Raw genomic sequence first — 18706 nt, 5'->3', positions numbered from 1 at the left:
GCTCGCCGAGGGGGTATCATTTAAAAGAGAAGGTGTTATTTGTTTCTCTTGCTAATAGGTTAGGTAGTTTTTGCCAATTTCATAAACTTCGACACAGCAAATGAGAGCATGACTTGTGAATTAGGCAATCAGCTGTTCGTTTGGTATTGTGGTTGAAATTATATTTTCTTCTGATTAAAATTTATTAGTTGTTTGGTTAAACAATTGAACGCAGATTTTAAAGATAATCCTACTAAAATTGAGTTCACACCACCGATTTTACTAAAACAAAAAATTACTGCCTTTCATGGCACATCCCATTGCGATATGTACAGAGTAAATTAGCACATTAATTCATTCCCCACTGTTGACTCCAATAAGTGAAGACTGCCAAGTGAATTAATAATGTAGAGGGGTGGGTATACAGAGGGTTTGTCGTAACCGAGATCTTATTATTAACTATTTAATCTTGATTTGCATGCGTGCTTTCCATTACCAACGAGCCCAAAAAAAGGATGAAGGATGCTCCAACTCTTAAGCTATCTTGACAGTCCTTGCACCCTTACGCCAGGACCAAGATTCAGAAGGGGATTTGGGCAAAGGTGGAAGTAACACAGCCTTCCTGCATAGACCAAATGGCCATCCCTGACAGTGACAGCAGAACTCCTGGAGTATCGAACGCTTTGGAAAATCTGGAAACTCAAACCCGTTGAGGCTTGAACATGGAGAGGAGATTGTCTTGGCAGAAACAAATACTTCCCTGCTCAAAGCACTCGAGCAACAGGATAAACAACTCCCTACAGAGAAAAATTCCTCTCTTGCATCATCATTTTCATCCTCGCTGCTGTCATCCTCCTCCGTTTGTTGAACAGCCTTCGGAGTTACAAACAATTCTCCTGTCATCGGAGAGTATACCCAGGAAAAGCTGTCAGTGAAAACAAAGGGTTTGTGCCTCAACTTCTCCATTGCCCGGCTTCGAATTTCTGAAACAATAATCTGAAGAAGGCAAACACTTAGATTAACAAGGAAGATAGGAAGTTAAAACATGAAATTTGCGATTATGAAAACGTGAGTACTTCCTGGTCTTCATCAACGTCAGTAGTTGGATACTCTTCCTCCGGGCCTGGAGTTGAAATCTGTCCACCACAAGCGCTGCAATTCGAAAACACATCCTTTAAAGTTGCAGCAAGGAACTTGCACTTCTTAGAATGATTTGGTGGCTCTTCATGGTAAAAGACACTCATCTTGGCGAAGACAGTTTGGTTGGATTTCCAACTTTAATGATACGGTACAGAAAATACACACAGCACTAACATTTATAAGTCAAGAGTTTATGTTGATGTCCACATTGACTTGCTCCACTGATAGTGGCCTTGCATCTTCTTGACAATACTGGCGTTCTATCCTTTGGGGTGAAGACTAAGTTAAAAAAGTAGAAAGACATATTAACAAATTAGTCACAAATCCCATTAAGTTTCTCGTTGCCATTTGTCTGCTAAAAATCCTTATGGGGACCCTCGATTGTCAATTCATGTGGATGTCTTAAACGAGTGTTCATTGTCTTTCTCGAGAAATCACTTTATGCAGAAGTTACAGTGAAGAGAGACATGATACCCAACTTCGAATGCTTTTTATTTGATACGACCTGAGAATGGTGCACCGCCGTATAAGTTATTACAGGCAACCAGAAACGTCCTTTCAATTCATTTAAGTGTTACAGAAACTAAGAACAGAGCATGACCACTGATTTTGATCCCATTTCTGTATTAATTGATTGCTATGTGACTAGACATATAAAATTTAATGAGATGCTACATGAAAGCAGTTGATGTAATATTTATTAATCCCGATCAGGATTGGGATTCATTTCGAAACATGAACATGAGATTTGATAAGTCAACTCTAATATAAAAAAAATAAAGTTTTTTTCACAAATAATATTATTGTAGTTATTTTAATTTTTATTCAAAACAATATCATCATTTGGATTAACCCGATAATTTTAGGCCTTGGATTGGATGGATCCAGTCTAGGTTTTACGCATTCAATCCGTTACATAATGTTCCTGAAAATATATTGAAGAGAAGCAACAGAATTTAGAAAGAAATGGGAGTCTGTCTGCAATCTTTTAGGGTGTTTGAATGGGATGTAGTTTGTGTTTTTTTAAGTAAAAAACATGTTTTTATAGCTTTTAGAAATGTGGTGTGTGCTTAAAAGGTATTGTACCTTTAACAAAAAGCCACCACACCTCCAAACCAAACACACATCCACAGCCAGCCCAGAAGTAAAACACACTAGGACTAAATCCAGGAGAAGCTATTTCTAATCCAAGCTATTTACTGATAATGACACGTTCATCGCAGGCAACCTAACCAGGCCTAGATTTGTCACTGAGTTGACAGAGTTATAGAATTGATATGTGATCATAATTCATATCCACTCCATCGAGGGCATCTCATGGCCATGTAAAGAGCAAAGCAGTCCATTCTCAAAAAGAAGAAAAAAGAAAAAAGAAAAAAGCAAAGCCATTGAGTTGACAAACTGAATAGTAAAATGTAGAGACTGGCCACCAACAGAATATCATCGTTACCCTCCAAAGAGCACATTTTACCTACTTTCAGCATGATAAAAAAAAAAAAATCTGTCTCATGCTGCTACATCTACATCAGAGAAAAAGTTGAACTAATGTGGGATCATAAGAAGGGCAACCACAAAGCAATGAAAGAGCAAAGTACTTGAATTGACAAACAAAGTTGTAAAATGTATAAACTAGGGTAGATGCCACCCAAAAAATAGAAGAAAACTGTCATCTTTCAACTTCCACACAAACACTCCGAAACGCACATCTTACCATCTTTTAGCAGTGAATAGAAGGAAAATCCATCTGATGTTGCTACCTACGCCTACATCAGAGATGATTTTCTTTTTGGTGTGATCAAATATAGATTATTGTTCACTCACAAAAAAATCAACTCAGGTTACATCTGAAAGTTCCAGTAAGACTAGTTCCTTCACTTGCTTACGTTCCTTAAAGGTAAATGGTCAGAATAGTTAATACTTCTTGCAAAATAAACATTGAAACTGACTCAAACATACAATTTCACTGTGCAAATGAAAACATCTCTACTGAAGGTGGTAGAAAATACACATCTCAACACAAAAGATTTGGGTAAAAAGGAATTTTACAACAGACAGCTGCTAGAAATGATACATCACAACAAATATTAAATCATATAGACTCATGATCACGATACAAAACTATACATCTAAATGGATCCATCATTTCATTTAAGTTCCATATACAGAACAATTCCAAAGCTAATTCAATGTCTGGTCCTGACGTCGAAACCACTAATAAGCTAAGTGCAAGTGAGAAGAACATGGCACACACTGCATTGATAAAGATCACACTCAACTATTGGAAATGTTGATGGCTCCTTGCTTCTCCCATTTCCTCTGTTCTCTACCTCTTGTTCCCACATCACCAAGTAGATTAGGCCAAATAATAGCACGGGAAGTTGGGAAAGCATTCAGACAGCCAACTGCTCCAAATACCAAGTTAAGAAAGGAAAAGGCAGTTAGAGAATGTTTCCATGTGTGAATAGGTACTAATGATTCAAAACCCATTGGTTTCTAATGCCCACATAAGTTATTATAGTTAGTTCTTATGAGTTTATTTCGAACTAAAGGAAAGTAAACACAACCTTAACCTCAAAACCAGAATCTTTAATGTCAACAATTTTGTTCCAAACTGGCCTCCCAAAAAAGGTCATGCAACCTCATCATTTTGACACTCGAAAGTTAAAATTACTTCGCTTTAGCATGACCCCATGTTGTGATTTGTTTCATCTCTTTTATTGCAAAATAAATAATAAATATAAGAAAAAAATAGGGCCAAAAGAGCTGAGCTGACCTCTAAGAGAGAATTTTTGAAGCAATAAAAAACATGAATTAAGAAGAATTGAAGGAAGAATTGCAGATCAAGACTATTAAAATACTTCACTACTGATCATCAAATTGTAGCGCAATCAAAGGGTATTCAAAGAAGTAAAGCATACCAAAAATGAAAGAGTCAAGTGGGCAATTTCTGGAGTTGCTGTGAAGTAAGAGAAATAAGAGACTGAAGCTTGGCAACAGCAGAGGTTTTATCAGGAGGACATTTCGAGAGAGAGACGTTCAAATATTGAAGAGCCTCATCAAGTTTCCCTGCAGCCAAGGATGCACAGCCTGCCCTGTAAGCCCCATCTGCCATTTTGACATCGTATTGAGGATTTGCACCTGAATCGGAGCTCATGCTAGTCTTTGATGTGTTGGTGGGTGTTGGTGATAGAGAGTCGAGAAATGCAGTGGCACGGCTGTATTCCAATTTACCGATAGCAGTGTCGATTTCAGCCATGAGAGTTTCTGGGGTTGATGAGGCGATGCTTCTCAATCCCTCAAAAACGGTCCAGTGAGTTCTCCCTTCTCCGGAACCCATCGAATGGATTTTGGATCAAATCAATCTGTAAATTTTCATTGCTCGCCGGCTTTATGTTTTCGTAATTTCATTGGAGTTTCTTGATGGATTTGCCTTCTTTGATTGCAACCCAAAAGGCCTTGTTCTTCCTACAGTGGAGCCCAGCCCACAAGGTCAGCATCCAAAGAGGGTGCTCGTCCTGTCTCGGTTTTTGGTTTAAAATTTTACTTCCCTGCTCCAATGGTAAAAGCAGGAGTTTTATAGGGAGTATTTAGCGATAATGTTCTTTTCTATTCTTAATTTTTTTTTTAATAAAAAATGAAAATTTGTTTATTTACTGAGAACGGAGACAATTTTTTTCATCGAACAAACAAGAAATTCATCAAGATTAAAACATTTTTTTTATAAAAAATCAAAACCATAATTTATAATAGTTATCTTAATGTTTTATGTTGGTAATGATCTAATTATAAAATTTTTATTTTATTTTATTTAAATTAACAAAAATTCATTTTGTTAAATAAAAATAATTCAATTTATAGCTAAAATTAAATTTGTGACATTAACATATAAAGATACAAAAAAATAATTTTATTCTTTCATCTAGCTAAAAATTACTTGTAGATAACAAAACTATACTGTTGAAAAACTTATAGAAAACCTCTCAAATATTTTTTTAAACTCAACACAAATTTAAGAAACTAAAATACTAATTTTTCAATTTTCTAGATAGAAAAATATCACATTCAGATTTTCTTCTTCTTGACTTCAATTTTTTTTTTTAAATCGAAGCATTACTCTATTTCTAAGCACTTCTCGTAAATTAGTTTCCCTCTCAATTTTCACCCTTACTTAGTGGTATCAGGAGCTGACATTAGCATGCTGCAGAACAACCACTTTAAATTCTCAGTTAACAAACATGACCACGTTCCTGTCTGTAAATGTCCACTTCGTCACTTGCACATTCTTTCCTTCTCGAGCATTTAGCTTACAAGGGAACAAAAATGGAGGAATATCATCGAGCTGATTTGAATGTTCCCGTGTTTCTTGCAACAATCATGCAAAATCAGACTAAGGGAAGAACCATCAGCCAAAGAAAATCTACTGCGAGATACATTACAAATTATCACCGATCGGTACCTTAATGTCTGCATTAATCAAAAGACGAACTTGTAGTGAACAAGAACCACAAGGAAGAACAACTGATGCTGGTAAAGCATCGGGTTTCTCGATTGATATCTGGCACACATCCCTCGATAACGTGTATCCCATTTTCTCAAACTCTGATGAATCAATGGAAAAATAATCACCACATTGGCACTGGTAAAACATCTCAAAGATTTCTCCGTTGTCTTCAACCATCATTTCCTCTAAACTGATATCTTCTGAAACTTCAGTGTCTTGCCTCAAAGCTCGCAGCTTGCTATCATAAACTGCACGGGACATGGAGTTCCCAAGGATTTCCCAAGCCTTCTGCACCTTCATAAATCTATCATCCAATTCATCTTCAGGATCAGATGCCTGACGAGAATTTTGCAATTTATCAGGATGATAATTGAGTATGGCAGATCGGTAGCTTGCCCGGATTTCTACATAACTGGCATCTTCTTTTACAGACAGAACATCATAGTAGGTTTCTCGGATTGAATTCTTCCAATGAAGCATGGTTCAATACTGCTATTTATGCGATCCGAAACTCTACAAGCTGCAAATAGATGATTTAACACGAGTCATCTATTTGTTGGTAATCTCAACATTATTATGGAAAAAATTGGGAGGCAGTGTACGGATCTAATAAATAAAGCCTACTCTGTTAGTAATAGAGCATCTTACTTTAAGAATTCAATCCTCTGAATTCAATTCAATGGTTTTAATGATATCTCATGTCTGTAACCATTTTGAATGTCAAGAATTGAATTTCAAATGGAATTCAGTATCTAAGAATAATACAAAAGTAAATCACCGGCCAAACACTCTGATTTACTGCACTAAACTAAGCAGGATAGATTAATATTAAAACTAGTTTCCCCAAAATAAATATTTTTTAGAGATCTTTGATGGAAATGAAGGTGGTGATGATAATATAAGAAATAAAATGAATTTAATTTTTTTTCTAAACATATGAATTCAACTTATATATCTATTGAATTCAAGTTGAACACTCTCTGGTTTCAAAAACAGAAAACAAAAGACCTTGCTCCCTGCAGATTTTTTTTTTTTTTTAAAAAAATAGTCTACTACTAAAACAGCAACATGCTTGAATTCCTAACCTTCGATCTTCTAGTTATTTTCGGTAATTAAGATTAACAAAAAAAATATTTAATTAATTAAAAGATCGAAAATATAAATTGAAGGAAAAATGAAAAACCCTAGAATGTAGAAATAAAAGATACTGATCATGGGAGAAGGCAAAGTGGAGAAAGAAACCGTACCAATTTCTTATGCTCTGATTTGATTTCAAAACCCTGGCCGCCGCTAATCGTCACAGATTGGATTGCTTCTTCTTCGTTGCCTCCATATTTGCACATGAGTGGTTTGAAGCACGACGTCGTTTTCGGGTAGGCGATTTCGTTTTCTATAAAACGGATATCGCGGTGGGAATCGGGGAGATTTGTAATGGGCTGGGCCCGTTTATTTATTGTTTTGTTTGATTGGTTTAATCCATGTGGGCTAATCCGATTTGAGCTAGGCCCGACAGTTTGATGCACTTGAGTATTACATTTCCTCGGTAAGGACCGCCCCAAGAAAACAGCTTGGTTATTGGGACAATTATTTTTAATATTATATTATTTTATAGAATTTTTTTTATATTTTTTTTTAGTATTGACCAGGACTAGATGAATCGAACTACTAAGAGTATATTTGAAAATATGGTTGTAAATTATATTTTTAAAGTATTTTTATTTAAAAATATATCAAAATAATTTTTTTTATTTTTTAAAAATTATTTTTAAAACCAACACATCAAAATAATCTAAAACCACCAAAAAAATTTAATTTGAAACAAATAAAAAAAATATATTTTTAAAAAATATATTTTTGAGATGCAAAAACAAACATGAACTAAAAATCTGATAAGTTCTATCAAATAAATATCTCATTCAAATTAACTTAAAACTCAGCCTTGAACCCACTCCTGATTTTATAGAATATCTTTCCCTAAATTCAACAGCTATTAAATCCATGTAACCTGCAAATCACTAGTTAAAAAATCACAACTAATAAATCTATGGAACCTGCTAGTAATTTTATTCAAATCTTGAAATTTTAATTATAAAAACATTAAAATTTATAGTTTCTTTTTTAAAATTTATATTTTCAAACCCCGTAACTATAAAAAAGTATACAGTGTCAAATGAGCAATCTCCTCGCTCCAAGGTAAGGCCCCCCTGTGAGTTGGACAGCATGAAACGATTCGCAACTATAAACCAAGAAAATGGCAAGGTGCACTGCACTTCAAGTCCAATCCAGAGAAGCAGGGATACGAGACCGCAGAGAAACCAGACTCTAATCCATGGCTCAGCTCGTGCGTGTACAAGAGGCTAATCCAATAGTAAGCGATGGGTTGCAAATTCGCATCCCATTTCAATTACTCAATTTTTCCATCCCTTTTACAAACAACCGAACCAATCTTCTAAGGCTAATATCCAGAATGGAAGTTCTTGATGTCTAACTGTAAAAGAGGCTGCCTTGCCCGGGCACCAGATCCTAGCTTTCAAATCATCAGCGCCGGGACCATGGAACCCCGTGTTACAAAATGGTTCTGGCATTTAAACCAAGGATCATAATCCTCGCCATTTTCTCTTTTCCAAAAAAAAAAAAAAACAAAGAAATAAAACCAAAATTCACCAGATCTGGGTGTGAGTGCCTAATCAAAGGTATCAGCAGTGGCAGCTTCACGTCTTTTTGGAGCTGTGACAGGACGATAGACTGCAGCTCAAGCAGTTTAGCATCGACCTATTTGGGTTGTAACATCCAATCACGCACTAACAACACCAGAAACCCAGGGAACAATCATCGGCGCATTCGGGTGGGAATCTCTAAATGAGTCAGAATACTTATCCTTGAAATTCAGTTTAGGCTTTTCGGCCTGCAATTTGATAAAACAAAACATCATCATTAGATTGGTTAGAATCGTGATGAAAATTGGCTCATGATGAAACAGTTAGCTAATTCTTACATGTTTTAGCCAGCACTCCTGATTTTTATGTTGATAGATATCTGGTGAATAGCACCCCGTCTCTGATGGGCAATAGACCCATATGTTGCATTTCTTTTCACCAGGCTTAGCATGTTTTGCCTGATCTAAGCAAGCTTGACAGCAGTCAGCTGCACTTTCCTTATGGTGGGTAAGGCCCCATCTAACAGCAACACCACCATAATCAGTATGAAGCTGAGCATGGCATTCAGGTGACAACGGCCTGCCAGGCAGAACCTCTTCCTCTGTAAAATAAATAAATAGACAAGCATGCATAAACTTGTTTTCATCAGTAAATGCCTAAATGGGAGATGAACTTCATCATGTTTTCTTATTTCAAGTAAAAGGAGAGTTGGGGTGGTAGCTGATACAGCAGTGGGTTCAAATTGATTGCAGGTTCCTATAAACTTGTTTCTGCTCTGGAGGAGACACTAGCAACATTAAATTATAATTTTTTTACCCAAAGAAACCTCAGTTTAATTACCAGGCTCTTCTTCACCCTCAGGCTTATCATTGTGTTCCTGGTGAATTATTTCGGCAGGTACCCAAAGGCCAATGTTTTCTGACAGCACAGCCCAATCAGACTCCAAGGCTCTTTCTAGCATACCTACAGAACATTCAGTCATAAGAGGAGCAGGGTCTGGAAAACAAGCATTCATAGTGCTTCCTACAGACAAAAATATGAATGGTCCTTGAGGGCATCAGAGAAATTTAACTGCTATAAAACCACACCCTTCCAAGGACAAAAGCATACCAGCTTCCTGTTTCAGAATAGATGAGTTCAGCCCCCCTGTTCCATGGACCAACTGTTTGACCTCTTGCAGTTTTTCTTTGCGCCAGCTTTCAATGGCATCTGTTTATCAAAAGAAGAGCAGAACAAAGATAAGTTGCAAGATACCAACGTACACAAGGTCAAAAGTCATAGCTACCATGTAAAATGGCCTATTCATATCCTTTTACATTGCTTAGATGACCCTATGGTAGACAAGAAAGCGATCACTTTCTTGATATCATACCTTTAATGTTGCTAAAAATTGTGAAATGTTGAAAATGAGAACAGAAATACAATTAAAAAGCAGTAATCAAATTCTCAAACAACCAGGACTGGGATGTTATCAGCTGAGTAAATTAGTAACTGTTCAAGAAGATGATGTCAGTCCAAAATAACCCAGACAGTACACTTAGACCTTCCTGAGGTAGGAGGTCACCATATCAAGAGTAGAGAAGTGTTCATCAGTGAAAAAATTTGTCAACTTCCAAAGAATGCTTTTAGATAAATTCTAAGACAGGGAGATTAAATATGGCATACATTAAGAAATAGAAGGAAAATTTCACAGCTTTCAGAACAAAGAATGGCTGAAATTTTCCATGCCAAAGATGCTCTCTGTCAAATAATATCAGTTAACAAAATGGAAATTCCACATAGTAGCTTCCGAAAAAGTTTCTCTCTTTTAATCCATTTTCCAAGCTAACCATGAAGGTGATAAAATAAAAGGAGGTATAACAGACTATCCCCACAAATATCATGCAGCTCCATTATAGATTCCTTCTTTCTTTATACATGAAATCATATAGTGCATGATGAGCAAGGTTGCAAACAGAACCTTGAGAACAAGATTCAAAGCATAACATCAACACTAAAATACCACAATCTCAATGCATTATCAATTTTTTTATTTGAAATAAATAAAAATGAATCGGATGTTCAGTTTAATTTCATACCAAGCAATATCTGATTGATTATGAAAACTTTATAGCTAACAAACAATGTACAGCATTTTATGAGGAGTTTACTTTTCCAGTTGGCTATTTGACAGCCACATGAAAAAAATTAGCCACAAATTCTGTAAGCATTTACAACATAGTAGTTTGGGGCTGAAGTAGGAAAAAAAAAAAGAGCTATAAGAGGATGCTGGTGATAGCAAAACCAAGGCCACAAATCCTTAAATCATCAAGAAGGGCAGCACGGTAATAATGCAAATAGAGGTCATAAAGCTTGCAATGGTGAGACATGCGACATGGAAAAGCTATGGTAGCACCAATTATGATGACAAGTATGAGATCACAATCAGTAAAAATGTCAGTAGTGGCATGGAGCTAATGATAGAGGTGGTGGATTCATTGCATGAAGGTGAGTGTGGCGTAAGCAGCAGGTGCTGGTGATGTTAATATTAGTACCAAACGGGGGGGAAATTGCAATGTGTCATGAAAGCAAACAAATGTAGCTGTGACTTCATAACATATAGAGCAGGGTCGGAGGTAGACATGGCAAGAAAATGGAAAAAGCATGTTGTAATTGATGAAGGAGATGGTGTTTAAAGCCACAATCCATCCATGTTTAAGCACTTCATAATAAAACAAAACCAGATAATTCGATGTGTGCGTGTGTGTGGTGGTGATAATGAATTCCATTGAATTCTACACTCCTTATACAACAGTAATAGAATCTGCTTGAAATCAAAATAAAAAAAGGCATTATATCAAAGAAAAAAGAATACCTGCTCACGTTCATTCTCCAGCATGTGATACAAATATAGGGTAGGGGGCATAGGCCCCAGACAATAACTAAGGTTCAATATATTCTATCGCTCATCTTTGGTTCAGTTATACATAATGAAGTCAAGCATAACATGTATAGAAAGAGTAGACAACTAAAATGAAACACCACACTTTATCATTCACTAATCCAGCGAGCGAACACAAATAAAAAAGAAGAATTCTTTCTATTTCTCTACGCCTCCCACGCATTATACCAAATAGGTTGTTCTTTGATGAATAATATACTTAAAATCAGCTGAGCATTCAAGAACCCAACAAACCAAGTGTCCATGCCTATCCTAATTGCATTAACCAATCTGTCATAACATAGGCAATTGTATAATGAAACGACATGGAATTGAAAGATAAACCTGCCTCTCTGCTCACTGATATTAGCATTTGAATTCAAGCTTCTCAATCTCTGAAGAATCTCATCAGTTATCCTGTTCATAACCTCTTTTGGTAATCCAGCCACCATTTCCCCTCTGCTAAACTCCTCCTTGAGTTCCCTCACCTTTTCTCAACCAAAAAAATAAAAAACACTTCATTAAATTAAACTTCCAACATCGAATTAAGGAATCTAAACCTCAAATTAATCACACAATAAATAAAAATGCTTACAATTTTAACAAGCTCTATAGGTTCTTTCGCTCTTCGAATCCGAATTGATTCCTCCATTTTCCTAACCTGATCTGGCGTATACTTTACAACTACAACACGCAAAAAAAAAAAAAATGCACATGTACATATCTCCAAACACATGTACATATCTCCAAAATTCAAATTAAAAAAAAGAAGAAGAAGATTTATTTACCTTTGTTAAAATCACTATTGGAGTAAAGATAAAGGGAAGCATAGAGAGACCGAAGAACATAGAGAGCAACAACAATGTTAATAGAACAAACAATGAGCGTGCTTCTCTTATACGAACATCCCCATTTCACTCCTCTTGCCATTTCCTCCTCCTCATCCCACCATAATATCCACTAATTTCTCTATCAAATTCTTCTTTATTGCATTACATACATCGATAGATCGCTGTGATCACGAAGGGCGGTGATGAGTCAGTGCTATCGTGCGCTTGCTGCCGGGGTGGAGGGCGGTGATGAGAGTGGATCGGGACTTGATTATGACGAATTAATGTAAGTAATGATTGTTGTCTTCTTTGTTTAATTTTAATGACTGCAGGAGGGTTGGTTTTATTAGGTAGCTTGCAAATGAGCTTTGCGTTTGCTGACTCGGGGCTAACGTGCGCCCTTGTGGTTAGGTTATCGGCCGAAAGAGGATGCCTGTTGATGCGGTATAAAAATCATGTGTGATTAGCGCGTGATGTTGCTGTTTAAATATCCCTGCCGTGCGTGAAATAATTTTTTGCATGTGCCCTTTCTTGCGCATAGAAAAATAGAAAAAACTTGCTTATCCAATGAAATGACTTTGTTGACCCCGGCCTCATCCGGTCTGGTCAGGAGTTTACTATTAACTTGTTAAGTTTTTTTTATAAAAAATCAAAACAATATTAATTTAATTTTAAAAAAAAATGAATGAAATAATAGATAATAATATTTGTAATAATGATTAAGGATAATAGCCGTAATGGACGGCCTCAAGCTTGTCGGATGTCCGCATGCCTATGCATAATAAAACTACTAGTGATTTAGACCTGTATATTTTTACTTTGAAACATCAACAATTGTTCGTTAATTTCCAGAGCATTAAAAGAAGTTTATGTTTTGTTGACTTTCTCGGAATCTTCATTAACTCCAATAACTTCGGATTTGAGATTAAATTTATTTTTTTATTAAATTGTTTTAAGAACATTGTTTTAAATTATGTTTATATTTTTCAAATTATTTTAATATATTGATATAAAAATATATTTTTAAATAAAAAATAATTTAAAAAATAATTTTTTTTTTTTCAGATGCCTCTCTTGTCATGAAATGTAGGCAGGTGCGCAATAGGTGGTCCAAGTTCATGAAGATGCATAAAAATTGCTAACGCGCGTGCCATCATCAACTATTTGCCACAATTTACCATCTTTATAGCACTATATATATGAATTTTGTCTTTGAAGTTTTTAAAAATTATAATTCTAGCCATTAAATTTTTTAATTTTTCATAAAAGTGATGCATTTAGTTCCTAAAAATATAAAATATTTGCTCTCCAACTTTATAGTTTTTATGACAACACTCTCAGTTATAATTTTATAATTTTACCCCTGACGGCAATGAGTATAACACAAATAATAAGGCTGTGACATGATCATGATGATTAAAATAATTAGATAGTAATGTAAGTGCATAATTGTTCATATAATATTGAATGATACTATATGAGGTGAGTATATTTTATAGTAAAAAATCCGTTATTAAATACTTGACATTAACTTACTTTACTATAAATATTCATAGGGAATTAAAAAATCACAAAAACAACACATATTTATATATAATTGAGTTCTGGTTCTTGGTGTACTGAGTCTCCCAGTTTGCGTGTGAGGTAAGCAACGCCTCTTGCCAATTGGATGGAGTTTTGCTGAGTGCTGGTTCGAGTGGATAACTGAGCCATGCCTATGCAAGGAGCACGACCGCTCAACTACATATTACCACTTTAGTACGATAACTCCTTTGTTTCCATAGTTGTGTAGCCTTGAATATTAATTAATTAATACCGTTAGGGGAAACGGCTCTTTTGCCTAGTGAACTCAATACTTATATAAAAAAAAGATATTATTTTAATATATTTTTAAATAAAAAATACTTTAAAAAATAATCATAACTACATTTTCAAATACAAAACATTTAATCATGTCAAAATTTAAGCTACAAAAACATGCAATCATTAATCAAATTAAATTAGAAAATATCAAATACACCATCAAATTATTGGAGAATTATCAATTTTCTACTTAAAACTGTTTTTTTATTATTAATTTTACTATTTAACCATGTTAATTTTTCAATCAAGAACTTTTGTTTACATCATTAAAAAACATTAAATTTTATAAAATGACATCGTAACTTAATGCAAATTTGGGCATAATATCTTAAAAATTAACAAAAATTCTCAATTGAGAGTTTTAAAAAATTCAAAGATAAAATTCAAGAGTTTACTATTAACTTGTTAAGTTTTTTTTTTGAAAAAATCAAAATAATATTAATTTAATTTAAAAAATAAATAAATAAATGAAATAATAGATAATAATATTTGTAATAATGATTAAATAGCCGTAATGGACGGCCTCAAGCTTGTCGGATGTCCGCATGCCTGTGCATAATAAAACTACTAGTGATTTAGACCTGTATATTTTTTACTTTGAAACATCAACATTTGTTCGTTAACTTCCAGAGCATTAAAAGAAGTTTATGCTTTTTTGACTTACTTGGAATATTCATTAACTCCTATAACTTTGGATTTGAGATTAAATTTATTTTTTTATTAAATGTTTTTTAAAAAAATTGTTTTAAATTATTTTTATATTTTTAAAAAATATTTTAATATAAAAGATATTATTTAGTATATTTTTAAATAAAAAATATTTTAAAAATTAATCTTCTTTTTTTTTCACATGTCTCTCTTGTCATGAAAAGTAGGCAGGTGCGCAATAGGTGGTCCAAGTTCATAAAGATGCATAAAAATTCCTAACGCCGTGGGCCATCATCAACTATTTGCCACAATTTACCATATTTATAGCACTATATAGTATATATGAATTTTGTCTTTGAGGTTTTTTTAAAATCTAATTCTAGTCCTTAAATTTTTTAATTTTTCATAAAAGTTGTGCATTTAGTTCCTAACGATATAAAATATTTGATCTCCAACTTTATAGTTTTTATGATGACACTCTCAATTATAATTTTATAATTCTATCCCTGAGGGCAATGACTATAACACAAATAATAAGGCTGTGACATGATCATGATGATTAAAATAATTAGATAGTAATGTAAGTGAATAGTTGTTCATAGAATATTTAATGATACTATACAGGGTGAGTATATTTTATAGTAAAAATTCAATTATTAAATACTTTACATTAACTAATTTTACTATAAATATTCACTGGAAATTAAAAAAATAACAACAACAACACATATTTATTATATATAATTGAGTTCTAGTTCCTGGTGTGTTGAGTATCCCAGTTTGCGTGTGAGGTGAGAAACGCCTCTTGCCCCAATTGGATTGAGTTTTGCTGAGTGCCAGTTTGAGTGGATAATTGAGCCATGCTCATGCAAGGAGCACGACCGCTCACTACATATTACCACTTCAGTATGATAACTCCTTTGTTTCCATAGCTGCGTAGCCCTGAATATTAATTAATTAATACTGTTAGGGGCAACGACTCTTTTTCCTAGTGAACTATATACTCATGTAAGAAAAAAATTTTAGAAAATAAAAATAAAATTTTATTTTAATATATTTTTAAATAAAAAATACTTTAAAAAGCAATCATAATTACATTTTCAAATACAAAATATTTAGTCATATCAAAATTTAAGCTACAAAAATATGCGATCATTAATTAAATTAAATTAGAGAATAATACACCATCATATTATCGAAATAATATCAATTTTCTACTTAAAACTTTTTTTTTATCAATTTAATTACTTAACTATGTTAATTTTTCAATCAAGAACTTTTGTTTAAATAGTTAAAAAACATTAAATTTTATAAAATGACATCATTTCCCGATGTAACTTGAATGCAAACTTGGGCATAATATCTTAAAAATGAACAAAATTTTTCGATTGAGAGTTTTAAAAAATTTTAAAATAAAATTGATATAAGAAATTACTTGATGATTACATTGAGACTATCCATGTGGTATTTTCTAGGTTTGTTATTTTTTCTAACACAAACACAATTAGATTGGTTTTTGTATTTTTTTTTCCCTTGACTAGTCAAGAGTTGTCATTGCTTTGAAATTAAAATTCAAAAAAAAAAAAAAACAAAGGCATAAATTCTTTTTGAAAATTAAACTAGTTTGTTGAAGATGTGCGTTCACATTTGAACATAATAGACTTTTCAAGAGGTATTGTAGTAGCTGACAAGTCATAGTCATGAATTTTATTACTGATAAGCTAACTTCTAGAGAAAGAGAGAGGGATAATTAACCCTTGTGTTGCCCGTGATGTTGACCTGCTAAACTATATTATTTATGTGATTTATAATTTAACTAGATATAGCTTTTCCATATGCTGGAATTTTTTATGTACCCAAGGAAGATGCACTTGAATGAACTTTGTTAGCAGGGATTTCCTGGTGGCCTTCTAGCAAGGTTTTTTTTTTTTTTTTTCTTTATTTTTTTATTTTGGGATTTGAACTACGCCCACAAACTTTTAAAATATATAATAAAAGGTTAGAAGAATGAAAGTCATGTTTTCAAGGACCAAGGACATTGTTGTTTTGTCACCTATTTTATTTTCCTTCATCGCGTTTCCCACTCCTCGTATTGGTAAACACGACATGAAGGACCATCAAATGGAAGTTGAAGAAAGTCTAGCTAATTATTCTTGTAAGGTAAAGCTTGATTAGTTAAAGTTAGATTTTAAGTATGTTTTATAGAAATTATTAGTATGAGTCTTATAAATTTTAAAATTATTAGAGATTTATATAATTGTTAATTTTAAATCTTGTGAAATTAGTTAATATATACATAAACTGGATTGAACACCATAGTAATAATAATTAAAATAAATCTAGTTGATTGATTTTGACAAGGTTGAAAAAAACATTACAATGAGATGGAGAATGATGAAGAATAATGATACGAGACAAATTTGTTATTGCTTGTGTTGTTGTGCAATGTATAATGTTTTTATAAATGTATTTTTCAATTAAAAATAATTGTTTTGAATTTTTTTACTGGTGGCATTAACAAATTAAAATTAATAAAAACACTTGAAAATCATTAAATTAATGATCTTTTAGGTAAAAAATATTTTTAAAAATAAATTAAACTGCATTATTAAATAAAGATTTAGTTTAATAGAAACTCTAGAATGATTAGGTGAACAGAAGAGGGAATACGAGCCTAAGACCGAATGGGTGCAGGCATCAAAAGATAGTAGGAGAGGTGAAAAAACTGAACAAAAGGCTCGTGGTGGCTGCCAACTTGCATCGAGCGAGTGACAAACGTATCAATTCTTTCCTTTGCCACCTCCTGCTTCAAAGTCTAGTTAGGGGATAAGTGTTTGAAATTAAGGATTATTAGCGAGTATGGATGATAAAGTCATAGGTATATATTTTCACTTCACAAGGATGATATATATATATATATATATATATATATATATATATATATATATAATATATATATATATATATATATAATGCATGTATGACTTGTCCTTGTAGGAGATAGATTTGGTTGACTTGGCTGTTTAAGATAAATATGGTTTTTTAAAATTAATATTTTTAGATATTTTAATATACTAAATTTAAAAATAAAAAATATTATTTTAAATTTGAATCAAACCACACACAACCGGTTGTCAAACTATTCAGAAGACCCCATCATCCAAGGGCGGTTTTTTTTTTTTAATCTATTTGCTGGGTTCAGCAAATATTGCTCAAAAATTGTTTCAAAAGTAACATTTCAAGATTTGATTAAGAGCTTGATTGTAACGTATTTGAATTTAAAATTATAATTTTTAAAAATTTTGATTTTTTTATATTAAATTTTATATATATATATATATTTTTTTTTTTTAATTTTAAAAAATTATTTGTTATAAACATATCAAAACGATCTATATATATATATATATATAAATAAAGGATTAAGACATTAAAAACAAGCTCTAATCTAATCGTTGCCCATCAAACCTAAGCAAATTAGCATAAAAAAAAATTAATGACTCGTTGACATTAGGGAAAACTGGCAACTCAACAACCGAGATCATTTTCCGAGAGGATCCCGAACCAAATTTCAGGCGTATATCGCGTCTTTTTAACAAAAAAACATGTCTCTTGCGAGCCGTGCACTCTTTCTCCACGGCCCACCGCGTCTCAAATCCTTAAATATAGTAAGGAACAAGAGCAATGTAGTTTGCAGAATTGGTAAAATCTCAAATAACAAACAAGCTGTTTTTTCGTTTCGTTAGATCAATTATATGGCAACACCAGACTGCTTCCACCCTCACCCTCTCACCAATTGGATGGGCTATGATCACGTCTTCGAATCATAGTTTCGAAACCCGACTTAAAATTTAGTTAAGCTTAAATTAAAATCCGGTCAAGTTTAAAAAAAAATAAAAGAAATCACAACATGGGATTGTCTGATCAGTTAACCCGGTTAAAAACTTGATTGTAAACAATTGACTCTATTTTTTTTGTTTTTATCAAAATAATATTGTTTTGATTTATAAAAAAAAACAAAATTGACCCAAATGACCCGATTAAAATCCAGTAATCAGGAAAAAAACTATAATTTAGACTTTAGACCAAATCAATTACCAAACCAGGTTTCCAAACTCTCAAATATTATGCGGCCGCCTGCTTGTACATAATTTTCCCGGGCACAGCT

The 18706-nt window shown here is 33.2% G+C and overlaps 2 protein-coding genes and 1 non-coding gene across 5 annotated transcripts; all 3 read right to left on the bottom strand.

Annotated features, from left to right (window-relative positions):
- Positions 1–238: 238 nt before the first annotated feature.
- On the bottom strand, positions 239–1285 carry LOC118037511 (uncharacterized). The gene is made up of 2 exons (XM_035043505.2): positions 1056–1285; positions 239–975 (listed from the first exon to the last, which is right to left on the bottom strand). Exons 1-2 carry the CDS (start codon positions 1221–1223, stop codon positions 514–516), a joined length of 630 nt encoding a protein of 209 aa, XP_034899396.1. The 5' UTR covers positions 1224–1285; the 3' UTR covers positions 239–513.
- A 4138-nt stretch (positions 1286–5423) lies between these two features.
- LOC118037573 (uncharacterized) lies at positions 5424–7216 on the bottom strand. Its single transcript, XR_012167878.1, has 2 exons — positions 6868–7216; positions 5424–6140 (listed from the first exon to the last, which is right to left on the bottom strand). It is a non-coding gene; the product is annotated as an uncharacterized protein (transcript).
- A 752-nt stretch (positions 7217–7968) lies between these two features.
- On the bottom strand, positions 7969–12487 carry LOC118037537 (uncharacterized). 3 transcript variants are annotated; one of them, XR_004685627.2, is made up of 8 exons: positions 11986–12487; positions 11793–11881; positions 11547–11685; positions 9388–9486; positions 9118–9300; positions 8616–8878; positions 8285–8525; positions 7969–8198 (listed from the first exon to the last, which is right to left on the bottom strand). XR_004685627.2 is itself a non-coding variant. In XM_035043531.2 (7 exons), the coding sequence occupies exons 1-7, from the start codon at positions 12125–12127 to the stop codon at positions 8415–8417; spliced, it is 1026 nt and encodes a 341-aa protein (XP_034899422.1). In that variant the 5' UTR covers positions 12128–12487; the 3' UTR covers positions 7969–8414. The 3 variants fall into 3 exon arrangements, 2 of the variants coding, with proteins under 2 accessions (XP_034899422.1, XP_034899434.1); XM_035043531.2 differs by having other exon boundaries at positions 7969–8525; XM_035043543.2 differs by having other exon boundaries at positions 7969–8525; positions 9118–9240; positions 11986–12485.
- Between the last annotated feature and the right edge of the window lie 6219 nt (positions 12488–18706).

Source organism: Populus alba, chromosome 14, assembly GCF_005239225.2.
Source record: "Populus alba chromosome 14, ASM523922v2, whole genome shotgun sequence".
NCBI classification, from domain to species: domain Eukaryota; kingdom Viridiplantae; phylum Streptophyta; class Magnoliopsida; order Malpighiales; family Salicaceae; genus Populus; species Populus alba.
Note: the sequence above shows the minus strand (reverse complement) of the source record. Positions and strands in the feature narration are given on the sequence as shown.